This window comes from Canis lupus, chromosome 38 (genome assembly GCF_003254725.2).
Source record: "Canis lupus dingo isolate Sandy chromosome 38, ASM325472v2, whole genome shotgun sequence".
NCBI lineage: Eukaryota > Metazoa > Chordata > Mammalia > Carnivora > Canidae > Canis > Canis lupus.
The window spans coordinates 15,427,528-15,449,064 of NC_064280.1; the positions used below are offsets into that span (position 1 = coordinate 15,427,528).

The following is a 21,537-nucleotide window of genomic DNA, read 5'->3' on the forward strand; positions in this document are numbered from 1 at the left end:
CTTCTCCCTTCCCTTATATTCCCTTTCACTATTATTTATATTCCCCAAATGAATGAGAACATATAATGTTTGTCCTTCTCCGATTGACTTACTTCACTCAGCATAATACCCTCCAGTTCCATCCACGTTGAAGCAAATGGTGGGTATTTGTCGTTTCTAATGGCTGAGGAATATTCCATTGTATACATAAACGACATCTTCTTTATCCATTCATCTTTCGACGGACACCGAGGCTCCTTCCACAGTTTGGCTATTGTGGACATTGCTGCTAGAAACATCGGGGTGCAGGTGTCCCGGCGTTTCACTGCATCTGTATCTTTGGGGTAAATCCCCAGCAGTGCAATTGCTGGGTCGTAGGGCAGGTCTATTTTTAACTCTTTGAGGAACCTCCACACAGTTTTCCAGGGTGGCTGCTCCAGTACACGTTCCCACCAACAGTGCAGGAGGGTTCCCCTTTCTCAGATCATTTAAAACCTGATCCCTTCTTTTGAGGAGTGTTCTTATATAGTTTCCAGAATAGAATGTTCATCATTTTCTGATTGTTGAATTTGATACCCCAAAATGTCTTAAGGATCCTCAGTCACTCTTGCATGTCTCCTGTTTTGTATCCATCTGCCTTTGAAACATCGTTTGAAAAGGTACACATTTTGCCCATGATGGCTTGCATTTTTGTTTGCTTACCCCAACTTCCAATTGATTTTGACTTTTGTTCCCTAGATTACCGATTCATATAAACAGTATGATTTTGGAAAAGTTGTTCGGCTGTTACGAGCATTTTATACCAGAGAGCTCTCTAACTTTTATTTCAGCATAATCAAAGACAGGTATGTATGACTGAATATTAAAACATTCAAAAAAAATAAATAAAACATTCAGATCTTTCTTGAGTGTCTACTTGGCAAGTGTTGGGTGTACAGGGGTGAGCAAGAAGGGCAGCGCTGTGCAGTTAGTAAGTTGAGTTCTTGAGTCAAGTGAGCATACACACCTCATAGTGTGATGATGTAAAGAGATCATACAAGGAATGTGCTTTGTGCCATGTTGATCGAGGGAGCGGGTGCTAATATGAGGTGACGAATATAGTACCTCTTCTCAGGAGTTTGTAAATTTTAAGGAGGAGAGACCAACATACAGGCACCTGTTACCACAATAGCATCACGTTAAGATCAGACCCTTTTAGGGGAAGGCTTGGTGCTTGGACTTCGTTGATAGCAACCAAGCCGACGTGAGGGTCAGCCCCGACCCCTAGCACCTCAAGGGTTGTAACTCCCAGTCCTCTGCACGCGCTGATAAGATTGTAAGGTACGTACCATCAACTAACATGTTAGTCGTCCTCCAGCGCGCAGTTAGCTCTCTCAAAGACAGAACTGGATGCAGCACAGCCGCTAAGAGAGGTTTTGGAGGAGGTGAGCACACCCGGACGGAGGAAAGTGGAATAGAGGACTTACAGATAAAGTCCTATGACAGCATCTTATTCTTAAATTAGACGTAGGGTTAGCTGCTGTAGGAGTGAACCGCCCGAGGCGCGTCCTGCGTCCTCCTGGCTCGGCACTCTCCTGTCCCCTGCTGAGCACGTTGGTCTTGTCCAGGCTCTACTGTGAGAAGGCAGGCGACCCCAAACGGCGCTCCTGCCAGACCGCATTGGCCGAAATTCTGGATGTCATGGTTCGTTCTTTTGCTCCCATTCTTCCTCACTTGGCTGAAGAAGTGTTCCAGCACGTACCTTATGCTAAAGGTAAGGAATACTCGCTTGGTCCTCGAAATGAGAAGGACCCTTGATGAGGGTCGTGACTTCTGATTTCATCCACTTCGTGGAAGGGGCACTTTCTCGCCCACGGTGAGCACTTTGTAGAGAACATGTCTCGGGCCTTTAGACTTTTCTGCACTTGATTGTCGCGGAGCAGCATGGATTTCCGGGTGGCCGTCAGGCCACCTTGACAGGGTGCCTTCTGCAGTGTGTGAGCGGCTTGACTATGCTGCAAAATCGGTTTTTCCTCAATATCTAAATGTCTGAAATATATTTTAGGTCTTTTAAAAACCAAGTGTAGTGCCTTTTAATGAATGATTTTATAATAGTTTTTTCCCTCTGTATTAAGCTTTCAGAGAATCAGTAACTACAAAAATCCAGAAGAGGAGGAAAAGCCACTCATAATCTTACTCTCCAGAGACAACTATGGTTAATATTGGGATCTTTTTTTCTGTTTTACTTTCTTTGAGGTATCCTTTTTTCCCTTTGGGATCTTATTATATGTATTTTCCTTTGTTTAGATTTCCAAAGGTGAATATAAATGTTTGGTAAGCATTTAGAATGGCTCCATAATATTTGCCATAAATACCAATTCTTATTTCCCATGAACAGTAAAATATTTAATGGTTAGTGCGTTCTCTACAGTTTAGAATATATGTAAATTATTTTACTTTTGTTTATTTATTATTCTTTTGTTTCAAAGAACCCAAGAGTGTATTTCGTACTGGGTGGATTAGAACTAGTTCTATCTGGAAGAAGCCTGGATTAGAGGAGGCGATAGAGAGCACGTGTGCCATGCGAGATTCGTTCCTTGGAAGCATCCCTGGTAAAAACGCAGCCGAGTACGAGGTTATCATTGTGATCGAGCCTGGGCTGCTTTTTGAGATAATAGAGGTGAGTGGCGGTTTGTCCCTTTGGAAGTGAGGTTAGTGTCCTAAAGTTTCACCTGACATTTGGCTTTTAAAAATCTCTATATAAGTAAGATTTTTTTAGGTTAGTAATCTTGTAATCCTGAATACTATCACGGATTCTTTGTTTCCCCCTTTTCAATACTTCCTCTCCCTTCTCTTACAAAACATGTACTCTCTTGCTACGTCCTTCATTAGTGGGGCCAGGGAAGTTGCAACAAGTCCTATCTGAAATGCAGATTCTCAGGGCTATTTAGGTAAGTGATAGAAACTAATGACATTATTACACTACACAAAACTTGAGGATTTTGTGTTAAGGGCCTAGTTTTCTGTGAATTTTGTCCATCTGGACCAGGTTCAAAGCAAATCTAAAAAAATATTTCCCTCTTTTTCTCAGGAGATATTTTTTAAAACAAAAACAAAAAATTTATTTTTTTGTTTTTTATTTATTCATGAGAGACACACAGAGAGAGGCAGAGACACAGACAGAGGGAGAAGCAGGCTCCATGCAGGGAGCGCGACGTGGGACTCGATCCCGGGTCTCCAGGATCACAGCCTGGGCCGAAGGCAGGCACTAAACTGCTGAGCCACCCGGACTGTCCTTCTCAGGAGATTTGAAGAAAATTCATTTGCTCCAGCAAGTTACCATGCCATCTCAAAGCATTCATCCTATTTTTATTTCCAAAGAGACCATTAGGATTTTCTTCTTGGGATTCTTAATATTTTCTTTCTTTTTTTTTAAGATTTTATTTATTTATTCATGACAGACTCACAGAGAGAGAGAGAGAGAGAGAGAGAGAGAGGCAGAGACACAGGCAGAGGGAGAAGCAGGCCCCATGCAGGGAACGCGACGTGGGACTCGATCCTGGGTCTCCAGGATCACGCCCTGGGCTGAAGGCGGCACTAAACCCCTGGGCCACCAGGGCTGCCCGGGATTCTTAATATTTTCTTTGAAGTTTTACTGCTATCATAGTTTGCTAAAAATGACCAACTCATTTGGTCAGTAAGCTCAGTTTAAAATTTTAGTAATGTAATTTTAGATTTGAGGTTTACAGTCTGTAGGAGATTGTTGATCAGACAGTAGATTATTTCAGTAAGATACTCATTCACATTTTAAAATTTGTAAGTTGGGAGGCACCTGGATGGCTCAGTCGGTTCAGTGTCCAGCTCAGGTCATGATCTCTGGGTCATGGGATTGAGTCGGTTCTGCTCAGGTCATGATCTCTGGGTCATGGGATTGAGCCCCGTGCTGGGCTCACGCTCAGCACAGAGTCTGTTAGAGATTCTGTCTCTTTTTTTCCCTTTGTCTAACCCCCTGCACATGTGTGCTCTAAAATAATTTTTTTTTTAAGATTTTATTTACTTATTCACAAGAGACACAGAGAGAGGCAGAGACACAGGCAGAGGGAGAAGCAGGCTCCATGCCCGATGTGGGACTTGATCCCGGGACTCCAGGATCACGCCCTGGGCTGAAGGTGGCACTAAACCACTGAGCCACCCAGGTGCCCCAATAAATAAATGTTTAAAAAAATAAAGTGTATGTGCTGGGAGGCTCTGACTCCTTTATTTTATAAGCAAGGGAACTGAAGACCATTGAAACTGTGGCCTAGCCAAGGCTACATAGCCTAGTTTTGGGTTTTCCTCCTACATGTTGTGTGTCTTTTGACTCCATGAGTTCTTAAGTTAAAAAAAATACGGGTTGTTTGGATCATTTATATTGGAAAAAGTAGTTTGGGATTTTAAAAAATAATGTATTTTTCTTAGGGATTACACTAAGTATCTGTTACTTGGAATCCTGCATCTATGAATTACTAACTGCATGAACTTGTTAAGACCAAATTAAGCTCTCAGAATTGCCTGTTTTTTCTTGAGTTTTTAAAAAATTTTTGAGAGAGTACACAAGCCGAGGGGGAGGGGGGGCAGGGGAGAGTTTCAAGGAGGCTCCACACTCGCACAGAGCCTGACACGGGCCTCAAGCCCATGACCCTGGGATCGTGACCTGAGCTGAACTCAGGAGTCTGCCACTTAACTAAGCCACTCAGGTGCCCCTTATTTTTTTTTTAAAGGAATGTTTGTATTGGGTTATAAACTCATTTTGAAGAGAATTACAAGGAAAAATGTAAAAATGCTTATCAAATATCTAACTTTATTCACTTCAGAATACAGTACATAGTCTCTGTGTTATTCAGTTGCCACCATTGGTCTGTGTTGCCAAAAGCAGGTCCGTTTAGTTTCCTTACACCTCTCCTAGGGTGGGAGGCAGGACACAGGGAAAGCCTGGGCTCCGAGGTAACGGACCTGGGCTAGACGGGCAGCTCCGCCACCTACTGCTTGAGAACCATGAGGAAGTAGCTGCTCTGAGCAGGTTTCCTTGTTTGGAAAATGGGGATGAGAAACACTGTGGTGATTAGAGACGGCGGACATTTAGCACCCAGCACAGTGAAGCGCCTGGCGTAGAGTATATTACGTACAGAGATGGGCTGTTGCCTGAAAATATTTTAGTTAAAACCTCTCATTCTAGGGACGCCTGGGTGGCTCAGTAGGTTAAGTGGCCGAGTCTTGACTTCAGCTCAGGGTGGTGGGATGGAGGCCACCACTCATCAGGGAGTCTGCATGAGATTCTCTGCCTCCCCCATCCCCCTGTTCTCTAAAACTAAAAACAAAACACAACAAAAATCCCTTTCCTTCCTGTAAGAATTGATTTAATAAGATCAACTTAGGAGATCATGGTACCAAAGGGTCACGCATTGGATGCCAGAATTTGCAGTGAACCCATAGACGGTCACTCTGACATCCTATTCCCAGATGCTGCAAGCGGAGGAGACTTCCAGCACCTCTCAGCTGAACGAGCTAATGATGGCTTCCCAGACAACTCTACTCTCTCAGGATCCACCGCTCGTAACCACGGATGTAATCGAGCGCCAAGGGACGTTCCTGATCAACCTAGAAGGTAAGGAGGAGACGAGAGGAACCGGTGGGACCCAGACAACAGGGATAATCCCAGTCACCTCCAGCTTTGCGGTGGATCAGACCTGATCCTAAAGGCAAATATGTTCTTGGAACATCTTTTTATGGCACCTGGCCAAGTTTGTAAACCCACTCTCCGAAGTGTCCTGCTTGATGAACTTGGGAACAGGGCCAGAGCCAGGCGAGGGCTTCCCTTCCCTTGGCTAAGGGTCATGGTAGGTGACGCGGGGCGGCCTCCCTCTTTCGTGTCCTGCTTCCTTGGCACCCAGGATCCCAGGACTGCCTAGGTCGCCCCCTCCCCGGTGTGGACTCTGAAATTTCTCCCTTGCACACTGTACATGAAGAGCTAGCCGTTCTTAACGCAGGGCTAAGAAGTTGGACGGAGCCCTTCCCACTGTGGCACCTCGTGAGCAGACGGCTCGCGGGCATTTGAGAGAGGATTTTTGTCGGCCTCGTTCATTCCCTGCGGCGGTGCACTTGGGAACATGACCCTGTGGGAACGGTGACCTGCCTGTGTTCCTCGAGGTGTTTAGGTGCCTTCAGGAGGCGGGAGGCCCCGTTATGGGCCTCAGTCTACATGTGAGGCCTGGAAGCACTGACCAGGTAGTAAAGATGCTCACCAGCTTTTGAAAGTGTGAACGTACATTCTTCGTATGACGGCTAGAAAGTAACTTTCCTTACTGTAACTAATTCACTCTGAAGTCTGGGAGTATTGACAGTGGAGAAATTTTTGTCTCCTTTTGTCTAAACCAAGAATTTTTTTTTTCTTTTTTGAGGTAGGGGTGAGATGTGGAGGGAGGGGCAGAGGGACAGCTAGAGAGTCCTAGGCGGGCTCCACATCCTGCTTGGAGCCCAACCCCAGACGCCCCTACACCAAGGTTTATGTGGGGACACTGCAGTTGTCACCGTGGTTTGGCTCTTTCTACAACTCTTGTGTAGCTGTAGCGGGAGGGTCACTTATCAGAACGGTGCCCGGATGAAGAGCTAGAGGCCTGCGCTGCCCGAGGAGATCCGAACTCCGAGACCCGGGGAGAATCCGTTAACCTCTCACTCGGGGTTTCTGCTTCCTCAGCGGTCTTCAGTGGTCGGGGTGCGAGTCCATGTCACAGCTGGTGACGGAACGTGGGAAACGAAGTCATACGGACTGGCTTTACCCAAGGGAGGGAGAAAGCTTTGAAAAAGGAACACTGGTAAAACCAGTCAGTCGATAGGAAATAGGGAGACCAGGTGAACGCCCCTCAGTGTCTTCCTGAATCTTTCTCACAGGTGGTGATATTCGCGAAGAGTCTTCATATAAAGTAATTGTCATGCCAACTACCAAAGAAAAATGCCCTCGTTGTTGGAAGTACACAGCTGAGTCTTCAGATACACTCTGCCCCCGGTGCGCAGAAGTCGTCAACGGAAAGTAAGAGCTCAGCGTGCTGGCGGCAGCTCTGTGAGCAAGAAGGCGTTGAGAGTTCTGATGGACTCTTCACAACACCGGGGAGAGCAAGCCTAGATTTAGGTCGTGAGTGGAGGAGTAGTAGCGTAAGGGGCAATTTCAGAATTACAAGCTTTTCCTGTATTAGATAATATATATATATATATATATATATATGCAGAAAAATCTAAATATGCAGATGGACCTACACATATCCATAATGGATTTATCGAGAACAGATACACTGAAGAATGTGTGACTTTAAATGTGGCTGACCAGAAAAGTTTTATATTTTATAAAGCTTCTTGACTCAGTATTTAAGTTCTATAATGTCTAAAAATAAAGGCATCTGGAAATTGACGGATTCTGAAGTTGCAAAAATCAAGTAAAAAAATATGGTCTCCGAGGAGAATGGCAGAGGTGTGTTTCCCTTAGAAAAAAGATTTCATTCGGCCTCACTAGTGAACATTATCCTTTGCGCAACAGCTAGGTTTTTTTGTTTGCATTAGAAAGAAAACATCACCGAACTTGTTATTCTTGCACAAGAGGAGGAAACACAATATAAATACTTATATTTATGAATGTTGAAACATGAAAGCTGAAAATTTATTTCACTAATATACATAAGTTCACAACAATGAACAGACACAGAAAATAGAAGTATGTACAGAATGTCATTACTTACAGTACATTACAGTAGGTAACAGCATGTTATAAACAGTTCAGGATTGGATTAAAACCTTTACAGGGACGACTAATTCTATTCAGCAGACACCTAACTTTTAGAAGCCCAACAAATTCATTCCTGTCAGGGTGACGGAGGGTTTTCACTGTTGCTATGGAGTACTTTAAAAATACCTGTCTTTTCTAAATGAATGAACCACAGCAACTCTTAAGTGAACATTATATTCCATGAAAGCTTAATATTATTAAATCTGTTTTGATTTTAAGTTGTAATCAACCATTAAAAAAAAAAAAGGCAATTTAAATGTAATAGTGCTTACTTTGACCTTAGATGAATTTTTCTACCAAAGGTGAAACTCTCCATTTCTTATTTTCTTTTTGCAAAAGTATGAAGCATTTAGAAGGTCGGTGCTATGTTCCTCTTCACCTATGTTTACGTGGCTCTTCTAAGTTCTACATCTAAACACAACCTGTAACGTAGAAGTTATGATTATTTGAAAACACTTCTGTTTCCTTCAGCATTATGCAGTGGAATTTAACAAGGTACAGATGCCTAGGTTACTGTTGATGCCTAGGTGAAGAAAGGTGTGTGGGGCGTGGGGCGTGGGTGGGACTTCTCTCTGGAGAGACACTACTAGTTACTGGCTTCCCAGCAGGAAGTGCGACCCACCTTTGTTTCAGAAATCACCCATTCTTCATGAAATCTAATTTTTATTTGTGGCTCTTCATTGTTACAGAATGTGTACATAGGTATTTTTTCTCTCAGATTTATTTTTAAAAAGCCCTTGATGAAACAGTAAGATATTTAACTGCTTTTCTTATTAACCTTATAACTCAGAATTGCCTTAAAATTCCTTGAATGGTAAATCTTAGGATTACAAATGTAACTACAGGTTTGTAATTCAATGATTTGTTATGATCCTATGAGCCATATTTCAGCTTATTAATAATCTCAACAATCCCCAAGTTTATGTTTCCTACCAGAATGAGTCTAACCAGCTTTATCATCTAACATGTTTATTAGGTACTCCCTCTCCCCCCCAAAAGTGATAATAGAATCAAAGTGAGGATTTAAAGTTTCTTTGGCCAGCCTCCAAAATTCGTAACTACTTTCTGAGTATTTAGAAAAATCACAGGAAGAACGAATCTTTTAGAATGCATGTAACGTGACTACATAAAGCTAGGCCGGTTTACAAGAAATCTATGACTGCGTCTGGACGGGCCGGCGGAGATCCAAGCAGAGGCTGAGAGGCTGGACCAGCGTAAAGGACCTGTTCTGTGCTGCTACTGGACGGAGCGTGTATCTCCCATCAGACTTCCAGGCCCTCACCCAAATATTCAAGACATCTTAAAGCTTTATCTTTCAAGATTCTTAAAGTAAATGGTAATCATTAAGTTTTATACAATTATTCTTATTTGGGTGTGATCCTTCAGTTAGAAAGAATTTACACTGGGATATTCTCAAACATGAGACTTTTCTTTATATTCTTGAGGGGCATACTCCTCAACTCCACAAGTTGCTAAAGTTGGCTTCTTACAAATACGTGAAGCAACATCTTTATCACAATGAGTTACTATGAATAACAATCGTGATCCATGACAGAGATCGATAATTGCACCGTATGGCTACATTCCAAAGATACACTGTAATAAATACTTGGTATTTGTAGAGCTCAAAGCACTTTTTATAGAGTTTTGGTTAATCTGGTTTTAATCGACAAATAATTATTCAGCACTTGGACTGCTCTAGGCACTCTAGGGTACAAAATTAGTTGTATTTTATTCTCTCAACCCAGCTGTGAGGTAGGTTTGCAAAGCTGTAATATCACTAGACCTTTTCTGTATTATTCCCAAGAACAGATAACGTTACCGTATCCCAGAAGCAGACATTTCTAAACACTCGTAGGAAAAATAAATTGGACTTAAATTTTTAGCATCTTTGCCCTTGTTTTTAAACATAAATTTTACAAGATAATACATTTTTACAATTACCTGATGTGGATACAACTTTGAATCTTGGCAAAAAGTAAATCTTAACTTACACTGTAATTAATTTTGCTTTGTTGCTTGCATCTCAGATTCTCAACTTTGGCAAGTACAACAGGTTAAGGGTTCTGTTCAGTGTCCCTTCTGATGAATATGATGATCTCGAACCCATTCCTCCTCCAAAGCAAGGTCATCCTCCTCCGGTGGCGGCAGCATAACCTCTGGGAAAGAACCTGTCCGCATCCAGAACTCCAGGCGGCAGCCCAGTATGTTGGATTTAAGCATGCCAACAAAAGCGAGTGGGATGGTGCTCTAATTTTACTGATGGGGACTATACATGAACACATTTAAATTTAATTACAATAACATTTCGAGTACGAAATATAGAATCTGATAATAAGAACATAATCTGTAAATTATAACCCATTTGAAATAGCAAAGTTTACCCATTAAGCTACTTAAGTGCTTAAATTAGAAATAAACAGTAAAACATCTGTGTTAGTAATTAATGGTATAATTGATATTTGTTTGTATTTTATCTCCAATGTTAACCAAAGGAGTGGAATTTAGCCAGGACTGCACTTTTAAAAAGTAGTATGTATTTTTATTTTACAAAAGAAGAAAGACATACACTTCCTCCATAAAATTCCAGATCTTACTATGTAAAATTACCATGCACTAAGAGAGTCACACGGTTTTAGACCGTTTTCAGTACGGAAGGGTCATAAGGAAGGGAGAGAGATGGCTTCCACAGCCTCAATGAGGTGTAAGGCTAAACCATACTGCCCGTGGTTTTCTGGTAAAAGCTCGATTACTTTAGTTACTAATTTAGCCGTTGTTGCGATTGGCACGTCCGTGTTTTGAAGATCTTGGGGATTCTGCAAACGGGACACAAGAATAACCCATCAGCGCCGCACAGCAGTAACGCTTCCTCCCTTAAGAGGGGTCGGGATAGAGATTGCCCAGTAAGTGCTCTGGAACCCACTTAGGCCTGCCGCTTAGAGTTTCTCCCCAACTGTTAGTAAACGTGCATCTAGGAGAGCACCCAGTGACCCGGTCACTCAGCCTCCTGTACTTACCATGGCCTTGAGCCAAGTACAGAGAGTGGGTGGAAGTCTGGCGAGCAGCTCCATCCCTTCCTTCGTCTGCGTGTGGAGGAGCGCGTGAGCCAGTCTCTGCCCCGTTAACACCAGCAGCTGCGAGGCCAGGACCTCCTTGTCCTGGACCTGGAGAATGGCCTGCGGGGGGCGCATGGACGGGGGCACAGTAAGAGCGGCCACGCGGCCGGCTGACCCTGGCACGCGGCTGGCTGACCCTGGCACACGGCTGGCTGACCCTGGCACACGGCTGGCTGACCCTGGACACAGCTGGCTGACCCTGGCACACGGCTGGCTGACCCTGGCACACGGCTGGCTGGCCCTGGCACACGGCTGGCTGACCCTGGAACACAGCTGGCTGACCCTGGACACAGCTGGCTGACCCTGGCACACGGCTGGCTGACCCTGGCACATGGCTGACTGACCCTGGACACAGCTGGCTGGCCCTGGCACATGGCTGGCTGACCCTGGACACAGCTGGCTGACCCTGGCACACGGCTGGCTGACCCTGGCACACGGCTGGCTTACTCCAGCACATGGCTTACTCTAGGAAAGGCTTTGCCAGTCAAGAGCTTCTAGTTCATCTTTCAGCTGTGGCCATGTGTACACCCAAAAGAAAGTCCAAATCAAATTTCGTGTTCAAAATTCAAATTTCTGCTCACTGCCTCATTCTTATCTCCTCTAATTTTTAAAAAATATTTTATTTAAATTCAGTTTGCCAACACCCAGTGCTTATTCCATTAGGTGCCCTCCTTAGTGCCTATCACCCTAATTTTTTAATTCAGTATGACTGTAAGAATCATTTTTTTAAGTTTATGGCAAAAAAAGGGAATTAAATCACATGACTACTTAAAACCTAACGGCTTCTGAAAATACTGTGAAAAACCATGCACTATGAAGTATGTGATCTCCACCTGCCCACCTGCCCAGTCCTCCCACTTCTGTATCCTGGCCTGCCATGCGTGGTCCCCCACTTGGCCCTCTGGTCTCGGGCCCTGCCAAGCTAGTCTCGCCCCAGGTCCTTGGACCTTCTCATCACTTCTGCCTCAGGCATTGTTGCCCCAGTTTCCTGGGTGACTGGCTGCATCTTATCCTTGGGACTCAGTTCAGAGGTCACCTCTGACCACCATATGTAGTAGCTCCTGTTTATTCACATGATCCTATTTTTCTTCACAACGTTTATCACTCAGTACAAAATTTAGCACGCTTGCAGTGCCTGCGGGGCTCAGTCGGGTGTCCGACTCTTGATTTTGGCTCAGATCATGATCTCAGGGTCATGAGATCAAGCCCTGCACTGGGCTCCCTGCTGGGCGTGAGGCCTGCTTAAGTTTCTCACCCCGACCCTACCCATGCTTGCATGCTGGCTCAAAAAAAAAAAAAAAATCCAACATGTTTTCTGGCTTCTAAATAGACCATCAATTCCATGAGGAAGGAGCCTTGTCTGTTTTGTGTGCTGCTATGCCTCTGCACAGTACAGGCCTGGCACACTGCAGGGGTTTATTAAACACAGACCAGAAACAGGAGTTTGACTACAGTTTTATATTTAAGATTTTATTTATTTATTTGAGAGAGAAAGAGCGTGTGAGAGTGAGAGATTACGAGCAGGGGGAGAGGCAGAGGGAGAAGCAGACTGCCTGCTGAGCAGGGAGCCCGATGTGGGGCTTGATCCCAGGACCTTGAGATCACGATCTGAACTAAAGGCAGATGCTTAACCGACTGAGCCACCCAAGTGCCCTACAGTTTTAGATTTTAATATTCTATTGTTTTTGTGTTCAGAAGTCCTAACAAAAGGAAAAGCAAAAACCTTTATTGGAGCCTTTACTCCAACTCTAATTTTGGTCATTTGAGCCCCCGCTCACAGGGTGAGCTCACCTCCTCTCCTAAGTGGTCCACGCCATAGTTGTAGAGTTCGCTCACGTAATGCCTTCGAACAGCATCTTCACTGACTTGCAGGTGATGAGCCAAATCCACAGCTAGAACTGGCCAATCTTGGTCTTTCCCAAAAGGAGTGGTCGGTGCCTCTTCTGAGGACTCTCCGTCCTTCACAGCTAAATGCTGGGCCTGAACAGCCGCACTGACGACTTTCAGTAAGAACTTGCAAACGGAGGAGGACAGAGCACGGTCAGTGTGCATCAGTAAAAAAATGTCTAAGCCAAGTAACTGGCTTTCCTGTCAATGAGGTTGGCTTTTCCATGGAAACTAAAAAGATTACCAAAAAGAAACATACCACTGAAAGGGAAATTAGCTTTCAAGAATACCTTGAAAGTGGTCATCCTTTAAGGTCAGCTAAATTTTTGATTTACTGTTTTCTTCTGAGAAACAAAAATAAAATCAATGTAATTTACCTGTTGTCGTATAGAAATAAAATTTGGATCCATCTCCCCACTAGGTAATAACTGAATTGAAGTTAGGTCTTTGAAGAATGCATTTTTCCCCTAAAGAGAGAGAAAATACCAAGAAAACAGATGAGTATGGATTATTATTAAGGGCAGGACAAAAGATTTAAAAACTGAAGTCATTTCATCAGTGACTCATGGTTGATCTGTCTTCTCGAACAGTAACATTTTAGGACTGTATTCAGTTACCCCTTAGAGCAATTATCCAGTATGTGGTGGGTGGCCCCTGACGTACGATCCCCTTCTCCTGGTCCGCATGCCTGGCCGGCAGAGTGAGGCAGATAGTAGCGTGCCGTGTTCACGATCACATTACAAAAGGGCTGGAGCTTCTGCCCTGGGTGCTCCTCTTCACTCTCACTTGCTCGGAGGGAGCCGACTGCCATGGTGTGACCTGCCTTATTCTGGAGAGGTGCACGTGGCAAGAATAGTCTTGCCCACAGTCGTGTAGGATTGCCAGGGGATCCCGTCTCCACCCAGTGGGGGCTTGAGATGGGCTGAAACCCCAACTGCAGACGCGTGAGACACTGAGCTACAGACAACTCAATGGGCGGGGGGGGGGGGGGGGGGGGGACCCAGATTCCCGACCCACAAAAATGGCAGTAAATGTCTGTTGTTTTCATCCACTAAATTTTGAGGTACTTTGTTTTGCAGTAATAGGTAAGTAAGACACAGTGTGTCTCTGCATCCTTTTATTAACACTTGTTCAACTGTTTGAAGACACCCTGTTGAAAAGCCAAAGCAGAACATCAGAAAGCTGGGTTTCAGAAAATCCTTGGGAGGAAATGTGATACAGAGCAAAGAGTGCTGGCCTCCGGAGGTCAGAAAGGCTCGGGCCCTCGTGCCAGGCCTACCGCTTCCCACCAGGTTACCTGGGTTAACAAGCAACGCCATCGTCCCGGACTACTGTGTTTCCACCTGAGGTCATCCCAAGTGTCTTCTATTGGACTTTCTAGATGAAATAATCTCCGACTACAGGTCATCTAGTGTGACTGCCAGTTAGGATGAAGCTACTCATCCTTTAGCGATGAGGAACAGCAGGCATCCTAGGGCAACCCACTGCATTTTGGACATCACTGGTGTACAGTTTTTCCACAGGGGCACCCGGTGGCTCAGTTATGCGTCTGTCTTCAGGTCAGGTCATGATCTCAGGGTCCTGGGACTGAGCCCCACGTTGGGCTCTGTGCTCAGCAGGGAGTCTGCTTGTCCTTCTGCCCCTCCCTGCCCCGACTTGGCTCCTTCTCTTCCCTCATCAAATAAATAAATAAAATCTTTTAAAAAAAAGTTTTGGGGGATCCCTGGGTGGCGCAGCAGTTTGGCGCCTGCCTTTGGCCCAGGGCACGATCCTGGAGACTCGGGATCGAATCCCATGTCGGGCTCCCGGTGCATGGAGCCTGCTTCTCCCTCTGCCTACGTCTCTGCCTCTCTCTCTCTCTCTCTCTGTGTGACTATCATAAATAAATAAAAATTCAAAAAAAATTTTTTTTGCACATACTGACCCACACACAGTCTGTGACTCTATAGTTCCCATGCAGCGGTCTAAGTTATTCTAAGGGTCTAGCTCTACACGGCCTTTGGGGTGGGGGAGATGCATGCACATGTGAAGCACCATTTATCATTTACTACACTGCACACGGTGCCAAGCACTTCATGTGCATATGTCACTTACCCTCACAACAACCCTAGGATAGGCCCTGGAATGAGCGCCTCTGAATAAGAAAGCTGAGGCTGGTAGACGGCAGAGCTGGGGTTCGCCTCACTAGCCCAAGTGCACTGCCTCTGTGTGCGTGGGAGTCGCCAATGGTCTCAGGCCCCTCAGCGTGAGAGGCACTGAGGCTGGTGGCACCACAGGCTTGTCCAATTCTGGCTGTGTTCTGGCTTCACAAACCCCCTTGTTGAGGGGAGTACTGAGCCAGGCACTTCATTTTGGTTTTTCCTTAAACAGACTAGAGCCCTAGTGATGGAGAGGGAGGGACAGATAGGATGTAAGGAAGAGGTGACAAGAATGACTGACAGCCGATGGGGGGCCCGAAGGGAAGTGAGTTAGGGTACCTCACGGCTTTGCACCTGAGGCTGGGGCCCACAGTGAGCACCAGCCCCCTAGGGGTTCAGGAGGAACCGCAGTTTAGGTCAAGGGCAGGTGGGGGCAAGGGGTGGAGGTGTATGCCAGGTAAGGGGTGTCTGAAGCCGCAGAGCACATCCTAAGAGGCATTCAGTAGAAATAGGCGCCGCAGGGGCGCCTGGGTGGGGCAGCAGGTTAAACGTCTGACTCTCGATGTTGGCTCACGTCATGATCTCATGACTGTGAGTCGGAGCCTGCACTGGGCTCTGTGCTCAGAACAGTCTGCTTGAGATTCTCTCTCTCCCTCTGTCCTTCCTGCTTGTGCTCATGTGCACACGCTCTCTCTCTAATAAATCTTAAAAAATATATATACGGTTCGAATTTAGTTAACAGGTGAGGCCTGCAGATACACAAGAGGGAGTAAATGAGTCTGTCCAAGAAGATGCAGAAGGAGAATGGCAGACAGCTGCTAGGGCAAAATGACGGAACCAGAACAGTGAAGGTGAGCCAGAGCTACAGGCCAGGGACAGCGAGCAGAGCGCCCCACAGCGGGTGACCCCCGACACGTCACAGAAGTACTGAGCAACTTCTATTGAACAAGACAGTCCTGCTTATTGTCCTGCCTGCGCCTGCTAATCCCTCAGCGGCGAGATGGCTCGGAAGTCCTTCGGGCACTTACCTTACTATCAAAGAGTGAAAGTGGCTTCACAGTCTTCAGAGAAAACCTCATAACCGCATACAGGATGGAGCACAGGACAGAATGGTGCTCCACCAGAGGGTAGTGGATGTGTTTCTGTTCGAGGGCCAGTTCCACTATGGAGATCGGTCCTTCGACAGAGAGCCACGCATCCTCCGTGTCCAGGACAGGCACTTGCATTTCATCCCTGCTCACATCGGCCTACACGTGTGGAGAACAGAGAATCGTGTTCAGAATCGGAGAAACGACAGCTTGCAAAATAAATACCTTAACAGCTTACAAGCAGGGAAGTGCAAAGCCCTTTTCTCTCCCAAATTACAACAACAAAAAAAATCAAATCTAACTTTTTTGTAAGAAAACACTATTTGGGGAGCCTAAGTCAAAACTTAGAAATGAATAAATGAAAAAAACTTCTTTCTATACTCCTTTCCTAAGTCCAAAGATTTTAAAAACATTTAATACCTCAGAGGCAGTTCAGAATGAAAATATACCTCTTTTACCTCCATTAAAGTTTGAAGAAGATCCAAGCAGGAGCCAAGGAAAGATGTCATTGCTGTGTCACTCATCCCCACATCCTGTTTTTACAAAGGAACACAATTAGCGCATGCCCGAGACAAGGTTTTCTATGCAAAGTGCAAGATGAACAGCTGTACCTCTAGTTATGGGAGATTCACTTACCCTTCGGCATAACCTATCCTTTGGTGATTTTCCAACCTAAGAAAACAGAATATAAAATACTATATTTATTTAACAGTTTAAATAAAAAGGCATTACTATGGTACTATGGCACAGAAAGTAAAAAGTAAGCAAACAAAAAATACAAACTCACCTATAAATAAATGTTGGTTCTACTCATTTATAACAAAATGCAATTAACTTTGTAGTGGAGCTTAAAACTATATTATGAAAAATATGTCACTGGGCTCACAAGTAATCCTTTTGCAAAACTTATTTTTGAATTAAATTTTAAGAAACCCTCTAAAAATTTGGTCCTCACTTTGTACAATCAAACGACTTGTTGCCTTAAAACCCAGAACCAAACTCAAGGTTCTGAATAAAGAGGAGCTAAGAATTTTGCTTGTTGATAAAGATACACAATAATTCTAAACGGTCACAAGGAGGGGAAAAACAATCTAATGCAGACAGAAGTTATATTCCTGACTCAGAAAACTGGCTGATTTTCTCGATTCAGTAAGTACTTAGTAAGTTCTACTGTATACTTTAGAGAGGGTAGTAAGTGGGAGATGGAAGGTACGTCACTTGATAAGAATTCCCAGGAGGCAGTGATAAATCAGGGGAGACGGGGCTCCAGTACCCAGGCCCCTGCCTCATTACCTCCCTGAGGTCACTGCAGTGGCCTTCAAACAACCAAACTCAGCCCATCCCAACCCCCACATATTTCACCATTTTAAAAGAATCATCTTTTAAAATGCAAATCTGAACATATCAGTCTTCTGCTTAAAACTGCCCCAGTGTCTTCCAGATAAAAGAACAGCTACCACTTACTGAGCCCTCACCAGATGTGCCAGACCCTAGGCTAAGCAGTTTACACAGATTGTTAGAAAACCCCAAATCCACAGCCCGCATGGGAAATGCTTCACGCTCTGCTCCCCGGAGCTCCTTCCTACAGCCCGTCCTCCAGCACACCAACCTACCGGCAGCTCTGCATCAAACATGTATTCGGCTGGAATATGATTTCTTCTCACCCACTGCTTCATATATACCTGTCCTCCAAGATTCAGCTCAGAAGCCTTCCCTTTGACTTGTTATTTATTTACCTCCTCTTCTCAGTCTCTGAAGCACCCTATTTATCTTTTGGACTGGGAGTTCTTGGAGGGCAGGGGCTGAGACTTTTAGCTCTGTAACCACAGGACTTAGCACAGTCCTTGGCACATAAGAGATCCTTACAATAAATATTTATCGAATGGATCATCAAAACTCTCTGCCTCCTATTCAGGACAGTTTAAATTCAAATCCAAGTTGTGGGGCTCAAATGTGACCGCTGATGTGAGAATACTATAAAACTCAATGGTAACATACATGCAAAAGGCTTCGCACTATTGTTCTCCCAAAAGAGCGACAGTCAGACGTAAAGGAGGACAGAGCAGTATCAGAAAGGCCCCAAGGAGCAAGTTGGAAAAAAAGAAACATTTAAGCGGGCAAGGAAGGTGAGCACACAAGAAAAATCAGGTTTCACTATAAAACCGGTTACCAATAACAGCAAAGAAAGCATTTTCAGTGGAGCTGTGGCCCAAGGGGTCTGAATGTAGTGTGGCTCAGGGTTTAGGAATGTCTGTCACTGTACATTTGAAAGAACGTGTTGTAATTGTAGTGATAACTCTCCTGACATCCACGTAACTGATGCCAGATAAACCTACATTCTTGACTGGCCTGGGAACACACTGATGGGGCCCAGGGCACCCAGCAAGCTCGCAGCTGCCGCTCCCATCAGCTGAGTTCTATGCCCACATGCTATGTTTGTCCCTAAAGCTATTTAGGCTGGTTTTAATATGTAATATTCTAATTATGTAACTTAAGTAACTGATAAAATGTGAGGAAAAAAGGGAGTTGTTATACTAGGTTGCATGCTTTAAAGACATACAGAGTAGCTGACTCCTAGCTCTACTGGATTAGATGCAGAGGAAGCAACTACAAAGATGAGAGCATAAATTTTAAAATCTAAAGATTTTGCACTCAGACTGCATCACAACTTTAAAGAACTGGGATCTAGAAATCATATGCAAGGCCTTTGGGGTGAGCTTTACATAGGAAAACTTAAAAGTAGGATGGCAGCTGACCCCATTCAAAGAAAATACCTTGATCCTACATCCAAAGATTGAAGAGTAAATTGTACATCTGTACACTTTAATTAAAAATAAGGTGCAACTCCTTCCCTCAAGCAACCATGAGTCCTACTCTCTTTGCTTAGAGGCTTTTAAAGTACAGTACTCTCAAGGATCTGGAAGGTTCTTCTCCAGGTCATCAAAATGCCAGCACTAGGCACGACATTTAACTGAGCATTAGTAAAATGTAATATCAAATAAAAAATAGTCTAACAAGGCCCACTGTAAATACTCTAGTATCAATAATTAAGGAAACAAAATAAACACGTACATGAAATTTAAAATTACCTTATCCATCAAGTATGTAGCAGCAGAAAACCTTTTAACCAAGAACGTATTCCACATCATCAGAGCAATGCCTAGATGGCAAGTAAAAGTAGTAAATAGAAGGCTTGTCTGTTTCTGATTTTATCATTCTTAACAAATTACTGTCTTCCTTAAACTTATAAAACTATATGGGCTATTTATGTAGATATCGTTTCTTACATCTTATGTAATATTTATAAAGTAATAAAAACCTTTATCTTCAATGATAATTAGAACTGAGCTGCGTAAGATGATATCTAAATGGCCAGTAAGTGTAAAGATAATTATATAATTAGTTATGGGAGAAATACAAATTAAAATCACAAAGAAATTTCAATACACAACCAACACAAAGACTAAAAAAAAAATTTTTTTTTTAATAGATGGCACCAAGTGTTGGAGAAGATAAGGAAACCACTGGAATGCTCATAGATTGCTGGGGGCATCAGAAAGCGGTAAACCACTTGGAAACCACTTGGTAAACCACCTGTTTGGACTTATCTTCTAAAGCTAACTACATGTCTACCATATGACCCAGCAATTCTACTGTCTAAAGGAACACAAAGATGAGTGTTGAGAACAGCTTTATTCAAAATAGCCAAACAAGAGAAACAACCCAATGCCCAAAATCAATTTTTACCTATGTAACCACCAACTAAAGTGACATATAAGGAAGTATTAAAACACTAAAAATATAAAAACCAAACAAGAAATATATGCTATATACTTCTATACTCAATAAACCATGGCATCAACATTTCTGAAAGTGCTGTCAGTTAGGCAGCTTAAACATGACATTTCCCATGTGGTCAGTACTACCCAGGTGGCTGCTTCTGTATCTAGGGGTGAGGGCCTCAGAGGCTGTGGGGAGGCCAGGAGGCTGACTCACTGTACAAACGGGTAAGTTCTTACTTAAAGAAATACTAGCCTGAAGTTAGTAGTGGCTTAATTTTAAATTATCAACTAAGGATAGAATTCTCTAGACCATATTTTCCAAATGAGTCACTTTAAATCTTCTTTTTTCCTCCTAAGAAGGTAAGATCTAAGAGATGAATAAATAAAATTTTCAAGTTCTCGTCACATAAAATGAGAGAAATATTTTAGAATTTCTCCAATTTGAATCATACCACCTGTGAGAAGGTAGTACTAGTACTGGTAAAGAATAAATGAGTAGCTTCCCCAAAATTCATCACGCAGACACCAACTTGATACCTCTGTCTTATGTCGCTCAACATCTAGTTTCACCACTTAGTAAAATAACTAGGCTCGTGCCAAGCTCCTCCATTCATTCTTCCAGGGAAACCCATCTATCTATTTAATGGACCCAGGAGCCTGTTTACAATTTTTCCATAACAATTTGTGACATTTTGTCAAGGAGACATCAGTAGTCCCCATGTTACAGGGACTTAAAAGAAGTACTAGGTAGTTTGTTAGGCTCTTGGCTACCAAACTTTTTCATCAGCAACTTCAGTCCTGAGAAGCCCATAGCCTCTTTTCCTTATCTACCTGTGACCAAAACAGAAAATCAGTGGTTTATGTCTAATATTCTCCTTACTTCTCCCCTCTCATCCCCTTCTGCATAGCATTTTTCCAAGTGATTAAAAGAGCCAGTGCTTTGCATGTCACAATACACATACACAGTTATGTGTTGGATGGTAGGACCATCAAATAAAAACTGAACAGAATGTGAACTTAAAGATTCCTGCTTCTTTGGTCCCCACCAGCTATGTTTTAGCATCTATTTACTTACCATTCTGAACATGTGCGTTAAGAATGTGCTTCAAGTGTTCTATCGACCTAACGAAAAAACGTGCTTCCTTACATAGAGGGAGAAAAAAAGAGAGAGAGAAAAGAAGAGGTATCATTTAACAGATGTTTCCAATACAAATGGGGACTTTTTACATAAATTTCTGCATGAAGCTGTCGAAGAATGTGGTGATAAGAACATGGAAGTATTAGGTAAGAGATGATTTTTCATAGGATAGTATCAATGGTCTCTCTTAAATTCACATTACCTATATGATGACTGATACCTAGAAACCCCCAGGTCATATATGCTGACATCTAGAATCAAAATTTACTGTGGCTTGTACATAACAGCAATATTTTGTCTAATAAATACTTGAATTTCACACAGATGTGAAAATGGTGAGTTTACTTCTTCACAAATATCATTCATTCATTATTCAACAAATAGTTATTGAGCAACTACTATGCGCCAGGCTATTTGAGGCACCAGAGATACTGTAATGAACAGAGACCCAAATCCTAGCCCTCACTAAGGTTACATTCTACCAAGGGAGCTAAATATATAGTAGATTAGTGATAGGTGCCAAGTAAAAAAACTAAAGCAATGATGGGAAACATGATCAGAGAGGATGTCAGAAATTCAACTCCTTCTAATCAAGGTAGTTGCTTACACATTAACAC

At 43.5% G+C, this 21,537-nt stretch overlaps 2 protein-coding genes across 5 annotated transcripts in view; one reads left to right on the forward strand and one right to left on the reverse strand.

Moving 5' to 3' along the window:
- Positions 1–7,399, forward strand: part of IARS2 (isoleucyl-tRNA synthetase 2, mitochondrial) — a 62,185-nt gene extending 54,786 nt beyond the window's left edge. Inside the window, exons 19-23 of the mRNA XM_025420974.3 lie at positions 718–824; positions 1,587–1,732; positions 2,448–2,638; positions 5,458–5,602; positions 6,886–7,399. Coding sequence (XP_025276759.1) covers positions 718–824; positions 1,587–1,732; positions 2,448–2,638; positions 5,458–5,602; positions 6,886–7,028 — 732 coding nt within the window. The 3' untranslated portion in view covers positions 7,029–7,399. The remainder of the gene's footprint in view (positions 1–717; positions 825–1,586; positions 1,733–2,447; positions 2,639–5,457; positions 5,603–6,885) is intronic.
- The window catches only part of RAB3GAP2 (RAB3 GTPase activating non-catalytic protein subunit 2), a 100,019-nt gene continuing 85,672 nt past the window's right edge, over positions 7,191–21,537 (reverse strand). For 2 of the 4 annotated variants that reach the window (XM_049106995.1, XM_049106994.1), the window contains exons 27-35: positions 20,858–20,924; positions 19,090–19,160; positions 16,637–16,672; positions 16,450–16,533; positions 15,941–16,159; positions 13,152–13,241; positions 12,679–12,900; positions 10,789–10,947; positions 7,191–10,587 (exon numbers count right to left, since the gene is read on the reverse strand). In XM_049106995.1, the coding sequence (XP_048962952.1) occupies positions 10,432–10,587; positions 10,789–10,947; positions 12,679–12,900; positions 13,152–13,241; positions 15,941–16,159; positions 16,450–16,533; positions 16,637–16,672; positions 19,090–19,160; positions 20,858–20,924 (1,104 nt within the window). In that variant the 3' untranslated portion in view covers positions 7,191–10,431. The remainder of the gene's footprint in view (positions 10,588–10,788; positions 10,948–12,678; positions 12,901–13,151; positions 13,242–15,940; positions 16,160–16,449; positions 16,534–16,636; positions 16,673–19,089; positions 19,161–20,857; positions 20,925–21,537) is intronic. The other 2 variants (XR_007409199.1, XM_025420972.3) reach the window with 2 other exon arrangements.